The sequence below is a fragment of the Eucalyptus grandis genome, chromosome 11, assembly GCF_016545825.1.
Source record: "Eucalyptus grandis isolate ANBG69807.140 chromosome 11, ASM1654582v1, whole genome shotgun sequence".
In the NCBI taxonomy this organism is placed as follows: Eukaryota; Viridiplantae; Streptophyta; class Magnoliopsida; order Myrtales; family Myrtaceae; genus Eucalyptus; species Eucalyptus grandis.
In genome coordinates this window covers 3,483,108-3,502,604 of record NC_052622.1, presented here as the reverse complement: position 1 = coordinate 3,502,604, position 19,497 = coordinate 3,483,108, and the positions used below count along the sequence as shown (strand labels likewise).

General features: G+C 38.0%; 1 protein-coding gene across 1 annotated transcript; it reads left to right on the top strand.

The window, feature by feature from the left end:
• Positions 1-6,058: 6,058 nt before the first annotated feature.
• LOC104424484 (LEAF RUST 10 DISEASE-RESISTANCE LOCUS RECEPTOR-LIKE PROTEIN KINASE-like 2.8) lies at positions 6,059-11,978 on the top strand. The gene is given in 4 exon segments (XM_010036929.3): positions 6,059-6,920; positions 7,724-7,783; positions 7,898-8,779; positions 8,782-11,978. Coding segments are annotated over 4 exon segments (2,055 nt in total). The 5' UTR covers positions 6,059-6,088; the 3' UTR covers positions 9,063-11,978.
• The last annotated feature ends 7,519 nt before the right edge of the window (positions 11,979-19,497 follow it).

Sequence of the window (19,497 nt, the reverse complement as noted above, 5' to 3'; positions counted from 1 at the left end):
AAGGGCCGGACTTGCACCATTGGCATGGGCAAGTTCACCGGCTTAGCTCCACCACATAATTTAGAAGATTTACATCATCATCATTTGCATAATGTCCACGCAAGGCCACTTCTGGAGCCAAACAGACAATGTTTATCATACAGTGCTACCACCCCCACCATCCTCTATATAGCAAGGCAAAATTCTGCTTGCAAAGTTTATTCAGAAGATTCCCAAGCCAACAAATTTTCTTCGCTGTTAAACAAGCAAACCTTATTTCAGTCCCCACAAATGAAAAAAGGTGTGGAGGATGGCCTAACAATATGCTGTTTGAGGGAATTAAAAGAGAATGGTCCATAACCGGTCCAATCCGGATGGGCGTGCGGGCAGATCCGCCCATGGAACTGGGAACCGAACCGGTTCCCTTAAGAACCACTGGTTCCGGGCGGTCCAGGCGAATCCCGGTTCTTTTGCACACCCCTAATCTGTTTGCACGAAAAAAAAGTTTTATGAAGATAAAAAAGAAGAAGGTCGGTCAGGGGTTCCACTCCCAGAGTCCGCCACAACTCCCAGAGCAATTCCGTGACTAGTGGGTTGCTGGGCTAGTCTCTCCCGAGGTATAGTTGATACTGTGCTCCCGTGAGGTGAGCTAGGCCGGATCTTCGGCTTCAAAAAGAAGAAGAAGAAGAAGAAGAAGAAGAAGAAGAAGAAGAAGATCTTAGATGCATCAATTCTATGAAGTTCATATTGGAAAAACTCATATTCCGTTTTAAAAAATTAACATGAAACTACTGGTAAGTAAAATTAAAAAAGAAAAAAAGACAATTTCCCCTTAAAAATAATAACTCGGTTAAGGCAATTTTAATTAATGAGGTTGTAGAATTTCAGAGTACTTTACTGAAAATTCCTCAACTGGCTTAAATACCTATATCAACTGCAAATTTCCTCTCCCCAAATTTTCTTACATGAAATTATAGACACATATGAAATAATCAATTATAAGTAAATCACCTTCCCTTGAAAATAATCTACAAATTACTATATAGAAATTCACCTCATCTTTAATTTCATGGTCAATTTTTTTCTTAAAAAAAAAAAAAAAAACTCTACTAAAATTAGTGGCAAGTTGCTTAATGGAAATTGCGATATGTTATACTCAATAGGAAAATCTTTAAATTGTAGGTATGTAGACTAATGACATTTCTCATTTTAATTATATGTATTGACGAGTCTATTGTATTATCTATTTCTTCACATGTAAGAAATTGTAATTCTAGTTTAACATTATATACATGCCTTTCATGCCAAATATATGTCGTGTAGGTAAAGCTTTTTTAAAAAAAAAATAAATGAGGATGAAGCCAATCTTAATTAATTGAATATTTTAGTGGAAATGTTCTAGCTGAAAAAAAAACTTGAAAATTTGACATAATTGTAACAAAGAGTCATCAAGAAAAAACACTCTCTTGTCCCAATACTCACGTAGATTTCTATAAAGAATCAAGAACAAAATATATAAAATTTTGAATTGAACTTGTATTTTCTTAAATTTATTAATGACACTGTAAATTTATTGAAAATTCTTGAGTAAAATGAAATTTGACTCCATATTTTGTCAAAAGTTTCACTACCCCTCAACCTAAATCTTGATTTGTCACTGCTTACGTCAAGAACTAGCCAAAGGGTCACATCAGTTAGACTCTAACCCTTTCCTGGGGAACCCTATCTCGTTTTGTTTTCGGTGACTTCGAAATCTTCTGATCATGCCAAACTATTGAACATGCTATAAGATTCTTCCCAAAGATAGCAAGGGAACTAACAAAGTCAACTCTTTTATTCTAAGGACTCTTGAGAAATTTTTATCTATAACGGGGGAATAGATTGGATAATTCTTTTTATTTCTTAACATTTTCCTTTTCCTTTGAATTGAATAAGTGCAATTCTTAATTACTAGAATCCATATATTCATAATTGACATGGATTCAATTTGATTCAAGGTCTGCATTGATTCCTAATATGGCTTTCTTGTCATCTTAGAAAAAAGAAACCCATTAACAGGAAGAAGTATAGTTCAAGTATTAAAACTTGGCACAATGGGACACTTAAGTGCCGAAAATTAGGAAAATGATACTTAAATGTTACTTTTTTTTTAAGTGGGACACTTAGGTGCCACCCTCGGAGAACTCCACCCAAAATATTACGTGACAATTTATTATTTTTGCTCGCCTATGTGACTCGCCGAAAAGCTAACTCAACAAAGAAACGCAAAAAGACATCGTTTGGCACATATTTGAATTTTAATATAAAAATTAATTAAATTAGATTATTTTTATTTTAAAATTTTTTAAATAAATTTATTTTTGAATTTAATTTTATTAATTATTTATCCATGTCAACAGCAAAACGACATTACTTTTGCACGTATCTAGCCACGTTAGCATGAAAAACGACATCGTTTTCCACTTGCCTCATCGGAAAATTGTTACATCGCATTTTTTAGTCGGATTTTCTCTCCGTTAGCACTTAAAGGATCTATTTTGGTTTAATTTTAGCACTTAAATATCTTTCTGTGTCAAGTTTTGACACTCTAGGTGTCTGGCACTCCCCATTAACATCATAAATTACTTGGAAAATGTGAAATACTTCACTTATCTAAGAAAAATTCTCCAAAAATATGAAATGATGTCATATGATAGCTAGATATATGGGTTGTCAATTGGGATGTTTTCTTCTTGCTGGCAAGAGATGATGATGATGTTGGGTCCTACTCGCTCCTCTAACGTTCTTGACTTGGTTGATTTTGTTTTGTTTGGTTGACAAGGACTTTTCAATAGACGACCCCAAGTCTTTGTATTCAACTTCTCTCTCTCACATCCGATCCGCGTCGATCCTTCCCCACATACCGAGCCCCAAATTACAATTGCCCACAGGCTGAGAGGGACATGATTTCCCCCTCAATTCCACACAGCTACCTTGTCTCATGGGTCTTTCTTGTCGTGCTACTAGGGGCATGTACTCGTGACGCCAGCTATGATAGATCATGCCCAGCTTCATCTTGTGGCAAGGTTCACAAGATAAGCACTGTCTTGCAATTGAAAAGCAATCCGAAAGTCTGTGGTGACTTAAGAATTAAACTACAGTGTGAAAATAGTCACATGAAGTCCAATATCAAATTCATCTATGGAAATAATGACCATGTCACTGGTGATATCCTCGTGCTTGATGTTGGATTGCACAAGTGTAATTACTCCTCTCTCCCACGTAATTCATCGACAAACTCCAACTTCAGTTACGAAGTTTTATGTTTTACGTTAAATCAGTGGTCTTTCTGAAGTGCTCAAGACCTGTTGCTACTCATGTATCGACGGGGCATACTCCTCAGGAAAAATCTTGTAAGATATCTCAAATAAGCGGGTATGTACGAGCTGCAATAGATGCAAATGCATCAGTAATTGAGGAATCTTGCAACATCACCCATGATGACATGGGCATGTTTTAATCGTATGTTTTCACCACACTAGCAACTCCATAACGCGATAGGCAATGAAGTCTTCATCAGCTACATACAAGTTACAGCCTGTACCGCGAAGGAAAGTTTCTAGCCCGTGCTTCCTTGGTTTGGTCGAAAGATAAGTACTTAGCAAAGACTACTCAAAACACTTTTTGCTCTTTTACTTCTTTTAACTCTTTAAGTATCTGAAATTTCCATCACGAATAAACATCGACACATAATTTTGGGTATAATATTTTAATTCGAGTAGTATTTTAACATTTGACGGGAAAGTAATAAGTTGCCTTTTGCTTTTAGTGAAGCAAAAACAAACGCGCCGACTTCTCAAAATTTTTTGAGGTTCCACTAACAAATCATGTCTTTTTTCTCTCTTTCAATCCGTGAAGAGTCATAAGTTGAGGGAAGAAAAGCGCCCCAAAATAGATAAAAAGTCGGAGGTATATTCTTTACAGAAACTAAGATAGTTAGGTATCTTTGTCTTTCCACAAATGAATGGGTATGAAATCAATAATTACTTCACTTAATGATTATGGTATGGTCTTTAAATTAAGGGCTTTCTTTTCTGGGGTGCATCCTCTGCCCATCACCATGTGAATCCCATCAAATTTAATGAGCTAAATTTGGAACGTAAAGTTTGGATATTCAAATATTGTTCAATCTTTATTAAGATTTTGAATAAACCAAAATCTAACAACTAAGATTTCATAAGTGAAGTAGCCAGGAAGGATCCACAAGCTAATGTGGTGCATCTTGTTGATTTTTGCTTCCTTCCTGATCAATGGGAAAGCTATCCATAAATTAATTCACCGCCATGTTATGTGAGCTTGACTACGTGCACAACAATCTCTGCATAATTTCCACTCATGGACCCCTTGATTGGTCCAATCGAGTTGCTTTCCTTGACTTGACTTCGTGTTACTTGTTGACTTGAAGATTTCAATGACGATGACCCCCCAACTAATCTTTTCGATCATAAATAATCCCTCCCCTTGTTGAGCCTCCGCCCCCAATCACCAAGCTAAAACCACGATTCTTGCATCGAGCAGTGGAGAGATGATTAATTCTCTCAGCTCCATATGTATGTACCGTGTGTTTCTGCTCATATTACAAATTCTACTATTAGGACCGAGTTCCAATGCGAAGAATAATCACTTATGCACTGCTTCATTTTACAGCGAGATTCGTAACATAAGCTATCATTTTCGATTGAAAAGTGATCCAAAAGGTTGCCGCCATTCTGATTATGAGCTAATTTGTGAAAATAACCGCAATGTTCTATATCTACGAACTGATAGATATTATGTGAGGTCAATCTATTATGCTTTTTATTGTGACGAAGTCAACTTCCATGGTGCCATAACAGTGGTTAATGATGGCCTGCAAGAGGGTAATTGCTCATCCCTTCCCCATTACTCGTTGATGAACTCCAACTTGAGTGGAATTTATTGCTACTATCCTTATTTTGGATACTCAGTGGTCTTTATGAAGTGCTCATAGCCTGTTGCTTCTACTTCATATATTGATACCAAACCATGCATCGAGGGAGCATACTCTGACGGCATGCCCCCAATTTTTTCCCAGACGAAGGTGTACTCATATGCTTCTTCTGGGTATGGTGGATTAAGTGCAACGGACATCAAGGATTCTTGCACTATAACCATGACGACATTTGTATTGGACTTTCACTTAAGCTTTTCGTTACTCCCTCCTCCTTTTCTTAAAGGCATGCTCTATGAATATATCTTATCAAAATTTACTTATCTAGTAACACGGCAAATTTCAATTGGATAATCATCATATGTGTGACCCGCACATTGCGTCCCTAATTTCTTTGAATACCCAATAAAAAAAAATTGCCACATCACCGAAATAAAAAAGTTCAATAAGATTTCCGAGTAGATTCAGCATGCATCGCTCTTTTATTGTTCTCTAACCCATTGAGCTTTTCTAAATTATTAAATTCATAATAACTTTTTGCCTATAAAATACTCTTACTCAGATATTCAAATAAAAACAAATTTCAAGCATCTCTTACTTTCACCAAATATATATATATATATATAGCACAAACTAGATAGAGGATATGGCTTTGTTTATAAAGAAATACTTAGACAAGTTAGATGAAAAAGGATATGGCTTTGTACATGAAGGAACACGTAGACGTGACAATGAAATTGTTATTACAACTTTAAATAAGTCAAAATCTAATGGCCAAGATTTCACAACTGACATGTCCAGGAAGGATCCACAAGTTCGTGTGGTGCATCTTGTTGATTTTTGATTCCTAATCAGTGTGACAGCTGTCCATAAATCAATTCACCGCTGTGTTATGGGAGCTTGGTTGTGTGTACAACATTCTACGCGCAATTTTTCCACTGATGGAACCTTTGACTGGTCCACACGAGTTACTTTTCTTGACTTGACCCAGCCGCCGGCGGGGCTCCACCTCGCCGGGCGGTGATGCTTGTTGACTTGGAAATTTTAATTATAGTTGATCCCCCACCTGATCCTTTCGATCGTATTTAATTCCACCCCTCGTTGAGCCTCCGCCACAATCACCAAGCTAAAACCACCATTCTTGCATCGAGGAGTGGAGAGATGATTAATTCTCTCGGCTCCATATGTGTGTACCGTGTGTTTCTGCTCATATTGCAAATTCTGCTGTTAGGGACGAGTTCTGATGCGAAGAAGAGTCACTTATGCATCGCTTCATCTTGCGGCGACATTCGTAACATAAGTTATCCCTTTCGATTAAAAAGCGATCCAAAAGGTTGCGGCCACTCCGATTATGAGCTTATTTGTGAAAGTAACCGCACTGTTCTATATTTGCAAGCTGGTAGATATTACGTGAAGTCAATCCATTATCATTTTTATCGTGACAAAGTTAACTTCAATGGTGTCATAACGGTGGTTGACGATGGCCTGCAAGAGGGTAACTGCTCATCCCTTCCCCATCACTCGTTGATGGACTCCAACTTAAGTGGAATTTATGGCTCTTTACCTTATATGGGGAACTCAGTGGTCTTCGTGAAGTGCTCACAGCCGGCTGCTTCTTCTTGGTATGTTGATACCAAAACGTGCATCGGGGGAGCATACTCTACCGGCATGTCTCCAGATTTTTCCCAGACGGAGGTGTACTCATATGCCTTTCGTGGGTTTCTTGGACCAGCTATCTTTGGGTGTGGTGGATCAAGGGCGTCAGAGATCGAGGATTCTTGCACTATAACCATGATGACATTTGCATCGATCTCTTTCTCTATCTCGTATCAGGGAAGGGATCGGTTTTATTGTGGGAGATCATCATACAAGGACATCCACAACGACATGGCGAAGGGATTCAATCTATCCTATCAAAGTTCGACAAGTGGAACATCTGAATTTTGCTTCTGGGGTTTCGACTACCGCTGGACGTGCAATTCATATGACTCCAGTAAGCGACTTTCCCTTCAGCTTTTCTTTACTTCCTCCTCGTCCTTTTCTTAAATGCACGCTCTGCGAAGATATCTTATCAAAATTTACTTATCAAGTAACACGGCAAGTTTCAGTTGGATAATCATCATATGTGAGACCCACACATTGCGTTGCTAATTTCTTTGAATACACAATAAAAAAAAAATTGCCATGTCACTGAAATAAAAAATTTCAATAAGATTTTTGGAAAAATTCAGTATGCATCGCTCTTATTGTTCTCTAACCCATAGAGCTTTTCTGAATTTGATTACTTTATTTTTGATTGGGGAAAAATGTTTGATTAGATAGTACGTTGTGTCACTTTCATGGTGGGTATTACTATGCAGGAGAATAAATTGCGCATATGTTAGATGATATTGCTAAATCAGAATTACACTTGAGTGACTGGCAAACGTAATCATTTTGGTATATCTAGGGGAACAAAAGCGAAATCATCTTTCTTCAGTAAAAATGATCACGCTATGATAACATGGATTCCTTGAGTGAATGAATAACGTTGGATCTAGACGCCATATGGGAGAGTGAAACTCAGTCACACTCTTCTTTATTCTAGACTTCTCCACTTGCAACTTTAATAAATAAAAGTCCGTCGTTGCACTTTGCAGTGATTGTATCCATTTTTTTTTTTTATTTGGTCATAGCTTAACGTGTACTATTTATATATTTTACCGCTAAAATAATAATTTAGGTCTCCATCGATTGGCTGTTAACGCTTATTAATCATTTTCAGTCATCTCTAACAATTTCTCTTGCTTGCTACAGATACTCATATGGTAGCGGTAGTTGCGCGATATGCACTTCCTTATGTCCCCTTTTTCCTAGGTACTGACTAGTCTTTAATTCCTCACAACTATGAAAATCTCAAGTAGCAATCCCAAAAAAAAGGATAATTTTCTATATTACACTACGCTAATCTAGGGACAAATTTTTCCACAGCCCACTTTCTCACAGCAAAATTCGTACTCGGAGCTCCATGTGTGTTGATATTTTTAGTCTATAAATGGATGAAAAGGCACCAAGCAATGGACGGAAAGATAGAAGAATTCCTACAAGCTCATAACAACTTTTTGCCCATAAGGTACTCTTACTCGGACATCAAGAAAATCACCAAAAATTTCAAACACAAAATAGGTGAAGGGGGATATGGCTCTGTGTACAAAGGAATACTTAGAAGTGGCAATGAAGTTGCTGTTAAGATTTTGAACAAACCAAAATCTAATGGCCAAGATTTTATAAGTGAAGTGGCTACTATTGGAAGGATCCACCATGTTAACGTGGTGGAACTTGTTGGTTTTTGTTTCAACAACTCTAAGCAAGCTCTCGTGTACGATTTCATGTCGAACGGATCTTTGGATAAACACATTTTCTCTAAAGATGACAATGATTCTCTTGATTATCAAAAAATATATGAGATCTCTCTCGGGGTGGCTAGGGGCATCGAATATTTACATCGGGGGTGCGACATGCAAATTCTACACTTCGACATCAAGCCTCACAATATTCTTCTAGATAAAAATTTCACCCCAAAAGTTTCTGACTTTGGGCTTGCAAGACTTTATCCCGTGGACCACAGCATAATATCATTGACTGCAGCAAGAGGAACTTTGGGATATATGGCTCCCGAGCTATTCTACAAGGACATTGGCGGTGTCTCATATAAAGCTGATGTTTATAGTTTTGGGATGTTACTAATGGAAATGGCTAGTCGGAGGAAAAATGCAAAGGCAAATGTTGAACGTTCAAGTCAAATTTATTTCCCTTTGTGGGTCTATGATCAACTCAGTAGACAAAGCGAGGTTGAAATAGAAGTAGAAGGGGACGGAAGATAATGAGGAAGATGGTAACAATTGCCCTTTGGTGTATACAATTAATCCCCGATGATCGGCCATCAATGAGCCGGGTTCTAAACATGCTTGAAGGAGATATCAATAAGCTTCGACTCCCCCCTAAGCCACTTCTATATCCGTCCGAGAAGCCATTTGATGATGTGGATGCTGAAATAGAACTTGAATCATTCCCAACTACATCAAGTGCCCCAATAATTTCCGAAGGATACCAATTTCAAAATAGCAACGAGATTCCGGAATCTCACATTGTATGATTTTCTTTTCTTTCCAGTTTGAATGAACGCCAAATAAACGTAGTTCCATCCGAAGCATAATTGACTATGTAAATCGTGATTTTAGCTTTTGAAGCATCCTGTGTTTTGCAGAAGAATTGCCTCTTTGGCTATCTGTTTTCATCTCTTGTTTCCTGACATTTCAGACCAAGCTCGACTTGTATAATGCAATGAATCTCTCTCTCTCTCTCTCTCTCTCTCTCTCTCTCGCCCCTCGACCGCCGCCTGGTCATCTACCTCGATGTCTGCCAACTCCGCGGAGCAATCTCCCATCTCGACCTCATGTCCCGTGATGGGTCCCATCCCGACCTCCTCACCTTCTCTCTCCTCCTCAAGTCCTGCATTCGCTCCCAAGGGCTCGCGCTCGGGAGGCGCGTCCATCGGGTCGCTCGCTCCGTCCCAGCTGAGCCGGACTCGGTGGTTCTCAACTCGCTTATCAGTCTCTACTCAAAATGCAATGACTGGGCTGAGGCGGATAGGACTTTGAGGGACATGGGTAATAAAAGGGGTTTGGTTTCTTGGACTTCCATGATCTCTTGCTATGCCAATAACCACATCGCGTTTGAAGCAGTCGATACTTCGACCCAAATAAAAAGGAAAATAAATGTCAATACTTTCGTTCATATGCTTGAAGATGGTTTTTTTTACCCTCGGGCTTGTTCGGTTCCGAAGAATGCATCAATTGGCGATAGATTTTCGAGTTTATAATCAAAAGCGGCTATCTTGATTCTGATGTGTGTGTCGGGTGTGCAGCAATTGACATGTTTTCGTAGGGTAGTGCTGATTTGATTTCAGCTCGTAAGTTGTTTGAGAAAATGCCCGAGAGGAATGTGGTTGTGTGGACGTTGATGATGACCAGATGTACTCAGCTGGGTTGTGCAAATAAAGCTGTTAATTTGTTTTTGGATATGTTGGGGAGTGGGCTGTGCCAGATAGATTTACATCTACAGCTGTTATGTCGGCATATTCAGCGTTGGAGTTACTATCCCTTGGGGTGCAATTGCATTCCTGATTATATGGTCTGGACTGGCTTCAGATGTCTGTGTTGGATGCAGCTCGGTGGACATGTACGTGAAATGTGTCGCTAGTGGATCAATTCAGGATTTGAGAAAGGTGTTTAATCAAATGCAAGATTGCAACGTGATGTCTTGGACACCGATAATCACAGGACATGTGCAAACTTAAGAAATGAGCACCATTTCACATTAGCTAGTGTTCTCAAGGCATGTGGAAGTATTTGTGATAATAGACATGGGGATACAAATATATGCTGTAGCTATAAAAATGTGCTTTGCATTTGATACTTGTGGGGGGATCATATGCTTGGAGAGCTTTTCGTGCACTATTTGAAAAGAATTTGATTTCTTATGATACCCTTGCAAATGTCTTTGCCAAAAGTTTGGAGTCTGATGAAGCCTTTGAACTTCTACATGAGATTGAGGAGAGAGGAATTGGACAAATGCTTTTACATTTTCCAGCCTTTTAAGTGGAGCTGCCTGTATTGGCGCTATTGGTGAGGGGAAGCAAATCAGGGCTCGACTCATTTCAGTGCATTCTCAATGGTTTGATCTCACAGGTGTGGAAACACAGAAGCTGCTTTTTGAGTTTCCCGTGAGATGAGGGAAAAATGTTGAAACTTGGACTTCAATGATCACTGGTTTTGCAAAAAATGGCTTTGCAACGAGAGCTCTGGTCACATTCCATAAAATGCTTGAGGCCAGGGTGAGGCCAAATGAGATCGCCTATGTTGCTGTCTTATCCTTTTGTAGCCATGTGGGTTTGATATCTGATGGATGGAAACACTCTTGATCAACAGAACATGGATTCGTGCTCAGAATCGAATACTACGCATGCATAGACTTATTGGGCAGACAAGGCTCCCTTTTAGAAGCCCTTCAGTTTATAATATCAATGCCTTTCAGGGCTGGTACACCTGTCTGGCATACATTTCTCGGAGCTTGCCGAGTTCATGCCAATGTTGTACTTGCAAAACAAGCGGCAGCAATGATTTTTGAGCAGGAGCCAGACAACCTTGCCACTTTTGTTTTGCTATCAAATGCGCATGCATCAACTGGTCTTTAAGAAGATGCAGTAGCAATCAGGAAGGGGATGAAACTGAAAAATCTTACAAAAGAACCTGGTTGTAGCTGGATTGAAGTGAAAAAATAAAAGTTCTATACAGGTGACATGTCACACCCAAAGGCTCAGGAGATCTGTAACGAACGGGATCAATTGGCTAGTCGAATAAAGAAACTCGGTGATCTTCTGGATACTGAATTTGTTCTTTATGATGTGGAGGAGCGACAAAAGGAACAATATTTGAGCACAGTGAAAAAATTGCTGTTGTTTTTGGCCTTATGAGCACCTCCATTCTGAAACCTATCTGGGTGTTCAAGAATCTTAGCATTTGCAGAGATTGTCATTCTGCAATCAAGTATATCTCCATGGCAACCAGAAGTTCTATAGTCATAAGGGATGCAAACCAATTCCACCATTGCACAGACAGAATATGCTCATGCAATGACTACTGGTGAGATGCTTCTTAATTTGTCTCATTCATTGTCTGGATTGAATCTCCGTTTTAGAATTTTCTCCCTTGCACCTATGTTACTTGAACCAGGATCCATCATTCTCCTTGTAAGCCCTAGATATGGTCATACTACTGTCTAGATACCAAGCGGAAGGCCTCATATGGATCTTGCAAACTTTCGGCAATTTGATTCGTGGAATCTAAAACAGTGGCGCCTTTTGCCTATGGGATTTTCCTGGAGCATGCAATTTTTCAGATACTAGATATTGATGCTCTGTTCTGTTCCAGAGTGTACCTGATGTCACTAGGGTGCATTGCTATGGTTACTTGGTTTCATCCTTAATTATATTTCATTTATCTTATGGATACTATGATCTCGGCAAGTCCATACACACTGTTCCCATGAAGCTATATTAGTTAATACCTGACTATTTTAGTTTCGAAAACTATATAATTAGACTGTCAGCACAGAAGTTTAAACATCATTAATTAGTTGAATCGACATAGACAAACTTGAATTTTCACAACTCATTTTGATCTTAAGGGCAGGATAGAAAGTGATCATCTTCAGTTATTCAATCTTCCTCTCTACTTAACAAGTCCCAATCATGCACATCATGCAAAAGTCTAAAACAATATAAAAGCATAAATATGATGTACAAGCCCAATCCCTAAATATAATGAGAATTTCGTGTTCGCTCAATGCTGAGACATCAAATGGGGTCTTACATTTTTCCAGATAGGCAAACTGTGTCTGTCTGTTCTAGGAGATGTATTGATTGATACATAAGATTAATATCATCTTATTCGCTATTATCAGATTTGATTCACTACCAGTTGAATGCACTGATGGGCAAAAGAACAAAACCGCCATGACACAGGATGAGATTCGCCGGTGGAAACTCCAAATCAAGGGGAATGAACGCAGAATTTCTTGCTAAACCGCATTAAATAACATGTAACTCCTTCAGAGAAAGCAAAGACGGTTTGAATCCAAGTGGTTCAAGCTTCGAGCCATTAAAAGCCGATGGTTGAAAAGGTCCCTGACGTTTGCAGCCCACCTGCGATGAGGTTCGGAACTTGCGAAATTGGCATGTGTGCCCCTCTATCACCGCTTGTGCTTCCAACGAAGGACCAGCAAGATTACAGTGCGGCACGAGATGTGGAGGTAGCTAGTCAGATAGATTCAGCCCTGTTCGTCGTCATTTTTCGACCACGAGCGTGATCACAAGTCAGCTTCACAACTTGAAATTGATGTTGAGGTTTTCGACTAGTTACTCTCGTGAACGATAGGAGCATCCAGGAAATCGATGTACAAACCAGCCGATGTTGAATTTTCTTGTCTGATCATCTCAATCAAGTATAGAGAATACTCGACTAGTTCTCAGCATTAATCATTGTTCAGAACAGAAAGATGATACCCATATGTGGCAATCCCTGCATGAATTTTTAGGTTTTGGGCTGTTTCGTCACCATCCATGTACGGCTGAATGCACTTTTCTATCGAATCGCAGGCCTACAAGTATATGTGCGGGAAAAAAAAAAAAAAAAAAAGGTGACACGATTATTGACCTCTTTAATTGAAGAGAATCGGCGACCTTAATGCAATGCAATGTGAGAGACTAATTCATGAAAAGTAATAACTTGTGCCTCACCCTGTTGGTAACTTCAATAACAAGTTCTGAGTAGCTTTTTATCAACTAAGCCTTTGGTCCACGTCTATCATGATTCCACCGTCCAAACCACTTTCTCAATCAAATATAATGAAAAAAAAAATGAAATAATCCATTATAATTTTATATGATACCCAATCAAGTAAGAACATGCCCAAGCCCGCGCAGAACATAAAGCTTATATATGGTAGGACCAGGCTAATTAAAGTCGCACGGTCAGACTTTCTCATGCAAGAGTGCTGCCCAAGCTTGACTCAAAGGAAGCCGTCCACTCGTTAATTACCCCCACCTGCAAGAGATTAAATTTGTCAAAACTTGGCAATCTTTTTGCACGCAAGTAGATGGGGATCAACAATTATGATGCCAAGTTTTTAGATAGTGTACATTTTGAAATTTTACAAGTCCAATTTCATTTAGAGTTTAGATTCTTTTCGACTAAACCTAAAATTTTCATCCACACTAATTGTTATAGCTTGCTAGTGTCTTGCCTTTTCTGTTCCTCTTGAGGTTATCGTGGCATTGGGAAAGGTATTTATATATAGTTAAAGTCTATATATTTGACGGACTCTGGGATTAGAAACGCCATGGTGATGTTTTCTTAGCAATTAAATCAATGATCGACCAAGACAATTATGGTAGAATTGGAAAACTTTCTCACGTATTATTTTTATTTTTATTTTTCTTGTTTGAGTTTTTAGATGTTCGATTCCAAGTATTGGGCCAAGTGGAAAAGAGAGAACCTCCGTGTCAATTCTCCATTTTCTAGTTGGGAATGGAATCTTGTGCTTGAGATTTTTCAAAGTTAGGTTATTTTTATGTTTATCTTTTTAATTTGATGGGTACTATTTCACATTAAATGTTACCAACTATGCCAACTAGCGTGGATAAAAAGGTTCCCGTTCAATCAAAAAGATTTTAAATTCTAAATGAAATCGATTTTTTAAAATTCAAATGCAAACCACCCTTTTCGCGTGGAAATTGAGAGGTGGAGAGTTGGAATCCTCATCTTCTCAAAGAGGATTGGAGTGAAAACAACTTAGTTTTAGATGTGAATTTCGACTCTCATGCCCTACAAAAAAAAAAGTAAAAGTTTGAGAGTGGGAATTAAAATAGCAATAGATCGACTAAAAAAGAAAATTCAAATGCACATCTTTAAAAATACCACATCATAATTGTTGATCCATATATATATAAGTAAACGAAGATTTTAATATCATTATCTAATTGTGAGATAATAACCGCAATATTTAATAAATCTTGGATACCACAATAATTAGATGATGCATTACTAGAATATATGGCAATTGCTAGAAAATACACATACTTGTGATAAAATAATTTTTAATCAAATTAATTATAGATATTCATGTAATACCAAAACCATATGTGCTCTAATTACAATAATTAAATGACAACTATAGTGTAATTAGACCACTGATAATATAATTATTGAATTATAGTAATGATTAGATCTTTTATATTATCTACAATTATAGCATTACTTAATTATTATTGGAAGATAATGATTTACTAGCTTTCTTACTACTATACTAACTATTTACTATTTTACATTAAAATATTAATAATAATTTATAAATTGTCAGATCTTTTTATTTATGGTTTTTAAAACTACGACAATAAAAAAATTAAGCTCCAATTATCTATCATTGAAAGTATTATGAGAATTTGTTATTATTCCTAACTTATTTTATATGGTATAATGGTAAAAAAAAAAAAACGATATGATGATGTTGAAATTATATTCCATTCTATAAACCAAACTATGGCGGTTATTTTATTATTATCCTCCATTTTCTATTCCTACATTTTCTATTCTCATGGAAGGTTATTTCATTATTACCTTATTTCTTTTGGTGAATCAAACGCATCATGAGTTTTTTTTTTTTTTTTAAATGTTCTTTGCCAAAAGCTTCCATTAGCCAATCCAAGTCGAGTATCTCAAAAGCTTATTTTCTAGGGGCTGCAATGAGAACCGCCGGAATTGAGAATAACCCAGATCAACCAAACCAGCCAATTTCCAGAGGCGCTGCTCTAGTTCCCGATTCCATAAATGCGGAATCAGTGACGGGCATTCTAGTTCCCCCGGTTCCAAAGTAGGAACTAGATCAATCAAACCATCTAAACTGGACCAAACGCAAGATCTTCAAATTTCTCTCTCAACTTTCGAAGGAGAAGAAGGAAGAATGAAGTCTCTCCCTCCTCTCTCCTCCGTAGACCTCCCTCCTTCAACCCCAGATTCACCCTTGGATCAAGCAAAGAACATAGCCACTGCCATGTGCCATCGACGAATCCACCCTCCTCAACCTCTTCCAATCCCAGCGGAGCCACCTCAACTTCTTCCAGACCCTCAAACTCCCTCAGACTTCTCGCTTCACGTAGACGCTCCTCCTCAAATCCTCCTCCACCGGCAGCACCATCTTCTTCACTGGCGTCAGCAAGTTTGGCTTCATTGACCAAAAGATCTCCTAGACCCTTGCCTCCCTCAGCATCCGGTCCAAGTTCATCCCCCATCCCCCAAAACAAAAAAACAAAAAAAAAAAATCAATGCCCTTCATGGCGACAAGCTTGGCGTCCACCGATTTCCGTTTCCAAAAACTAAGAACCGGTCCTCTCCCAAAACTCTTTTTTGGTGGGCAAATGAGGAAGAATCTTTTTCCTCTTAACAAGATGACGATAAGTACATTATTAAATCTACTAGAAAAGCCGACCATAACTAAATAAGATACTTAATCTGTTTGAGAGATTAATAATCCTTATGGAGTAGCGTTGATAATATGAAAGATTCATTAAGTGTCTAGTAGCATTATTTCATTCCAAAGTCACGTTATTCTATTTGGATTTCATTTTTTGTATTTATTTAAGGATTAATATCATGAAAAATCCAAAATTGATACACTTGTGATAAATTTACCCCAAACTAATTTTTTGATTACCAAAACAAACCATGTTATGTCATAATTTCTTGCAGAGAATCATCATAAAACTCACAAAAACAAATAACCCTAACACGCTTCTTGTTTGCTTTAGCGTGCATTAACTTAGTAGAATTCTATCTCTTCCATAAATGATATCACAAATAGGAAACCCTTCCGAAAAAAGCTACTCAAATTACAAAATCATTTAAACTAAATACGCACTTGAATAAGAAAATCTACTCAAACTGGAAAACCTATTTACGTCATATTTTCTTTAGTGGTTCAAACTTGAGAAAGGGAAAATTACTAAAAAAAATCTTAAATCTATTGCAATTATGTTAATTAAATTCTAAATCTTTTTTATCAATTAAGTTATAAACATTTTTACATTTGTGACAATTTAATCCATCAATTCAATTTTAGCCGGCTAACGCTCATGTGAATTATTTTTAATAATATTTTTAAAATATTTTTTTTTATTTCTCTTTTTTTTCCTCCTTCTTCCTCAAGCCAATCTCCAGCTAGCATTCGGCTAGAGGAAGGAGGAAGAAGGAGGAAAAAAATAAAAATATAATAACAAAGAATCAAAATATATATTATATAAAAAAATTATCCATATCAAGGTCGGTTATCTAAAATTGGATGAATCGACTAAATCAACACAAATACAAAAAATTTAGAATTAAACCGACACAATTTTCATAAATTTGGGACTTTTTCTTTGTAGTTCCCACTCAAGACATATACTCCACAAATTCATGGCTTAATTTTACTGCTCTCATACGCATCAATCGAGTTTCAAATTGTATAAAATTCAAGCCACCAGTCCAAGTCTTCACTTGACTTCCAAGCACCAAAGATTCGTTCACCTTTCAAATATGTCGACCGTGGGAATCCCAAACTTGACGCTTCCAAAGTAAAAGCAGTGACTATCAAGTCAACATTGTACTTTTTCGCTCCTCTTCCTAGTCAAATCTCCGACAATTTCTAGCCGACCAGATTGATTCTATGGAATTAATATAATTCTCTTCCAAATAAAAAAATAAACAAAACGGTAGAGAGAGCTGTTACTCCATACGGTGCCCCTCAGGAAAAAGCTTTGCATGCATGTGCCAAAGTTGCACGTCGTACGAGGGTTCTCTATTCTTCTATTACATGGACCAAAGTTGCACACGCAAAAGTGAACTAATCCAGTGTGATTCATGCAGAAATTATATCGTTTTTCCTTACTGAAAAAACATAGGATAGAAGTGTCAGATTAAATTAAGTGGTTTGCGTGTTTGACGCTAATTGCCTGGTGCTGTCTTGGTCGATGATACCGGTTGGCCTTACTTAGGTTGTTTGCCCCAGACGAAGATTCCCAAGTGCACCCTCGTTTGTCCCATGGGGTTGTAACACGTTGACCGATCGATGCCGTACGAAACCCGACCGAAGTCATGATTCAAAGAGTTGGAACTTCGGAGAAGTTTCTCAGGCAACTTCTTCAATCCCTTTCGGTCGGTTTCGAGGAATTTTACGGGGAAGGAGAGACAATGACTTGTCATCTTCTTTTCTACAACGCATGGGGTGTTTAATATACACTGTTGCTGTGAGATATGCATTATAGTCTCATTCTATAAGTAAAATATTATAGTCTAAGTTTCAAAATAAATAAATAATATGATTCAACATAGTGTATTTGTCATACTTGCCCCTACTACAAGTTATTGAGATTGCCCCACATCGGTTGTAAAAGAGATTGGTGATCGGTTTATAAATATGAAAAAAAGTCTCACCCCTTGAGCTCGCTTTTAAGGTGAGAAAAGCTCAAGGCCACTCGATATTGGTATTAGAGTCCAAGTTGCCAACAAGTCTAGATCCAAAAAAGTCATACGGGAGAGTTACATGCTTTGATGTGTGAGGCGACAGATGCTATTGTGCCTTCAACCCCCCTCAGTCACACAAGAGAGTTATATGTTCTTGTTCCTTCTACCTAGGCTCTCGATGTGTGAGGGGAAGATTGTTGTTCCTTCTACCCGGGCTCAATGTGTGAGGGGAAGATTGTGGAGGTTGTCGATTCTGCCTTCAACCCCCTTCAATCACACGAGAGAGTTATATGCTCTTGTTCCTTCTACCCAAGCTCTCGATCTGTGAGGGGAATATTGTTGTTCCTTCTACCCAGGCTCGATGTGTGAGAGGAAGATTGTTGAGGTTGTCGATTCAACCCCCCTTAGTCACACGAGAGAGTTATATGCTATTGTTCCTTCTACCCAGGCTCTCGATGTGTGAGGGGAAGATTGTTGAGGTTGTCAATTGTGCCTTCAACCTCCCTCAATGTGTGAGGAAAAGATTGTTGAGGTTGTCGATTGTGCCTTGAACCCCCTCAATGTGTTAGGGGTAGATCAAGCTCGATTTGTGGGGGAGAGATTGTTAAGGTTGTCCCACATCGATTGTGAAAAGAGCTAATGGTTAGTTTATAAGTATGAAAGAAAGTCTCACCCTTTAAGTTAGTTTTTGGGATAAGAAAGGCCCATAACCACCAAAAACAAGTCATATTACCTACCATGTAAACAAAAGCACGGTAAACATGGTCTCGATGGTCAATTTTTAGGATAGAGAAAGGAATTGCGACAATCGGAAAAAATAAAACCGATTTCAAAGTTTCAAATTTGCAAAACTTTACATGGATTTTTTTAATGACAAACATGATTGTTTCTAGTGGTTGAGCGGTTCGGGTAATATTTCAAATTTATGCCAGGGGATGTCCTCACTTTTGGAGTGCAAAGACACAGAATTTCAATGGCTCTAGCATTAATTTAGCCGGTCAAATCTAACTTTTTTATATCATTATTTGAGGGGGCCAACTTTGGCCTTGAATGCCAAGCGACAAGTCTAATTAAAAAATTGAAGGCAGAACCAGAAGTCAAGAAAATAATATTCACCTAAGCACCACCTAATTGGACCAGATAAAGAGTGTCTTCTCTTGAGTTGGCAAGTGGCAATTGCAAACATTCTTCTATGGAAAAAGATGTCGGTGTGATGTCCGTCTCTCTTCGTTCTTTGCTTAATTCTATATAAAATATTGAGAGACCTTGGACATACGTGGTCTGTCTGTACGCAAGGTAAAGTGAGCTCTACGTTAGAACTCATTCACCAGCTGATTTGTCTGAAACTCGATGGTACATTGTTCTATCAATTTGATCCCGACTCATGTTGACCAAATTAAAGATCAAATCCTTTTTTGTTTTTTTATTGTAGATTTTTGGTAAGTAAACGTTGAAGATACACATTACATTTAC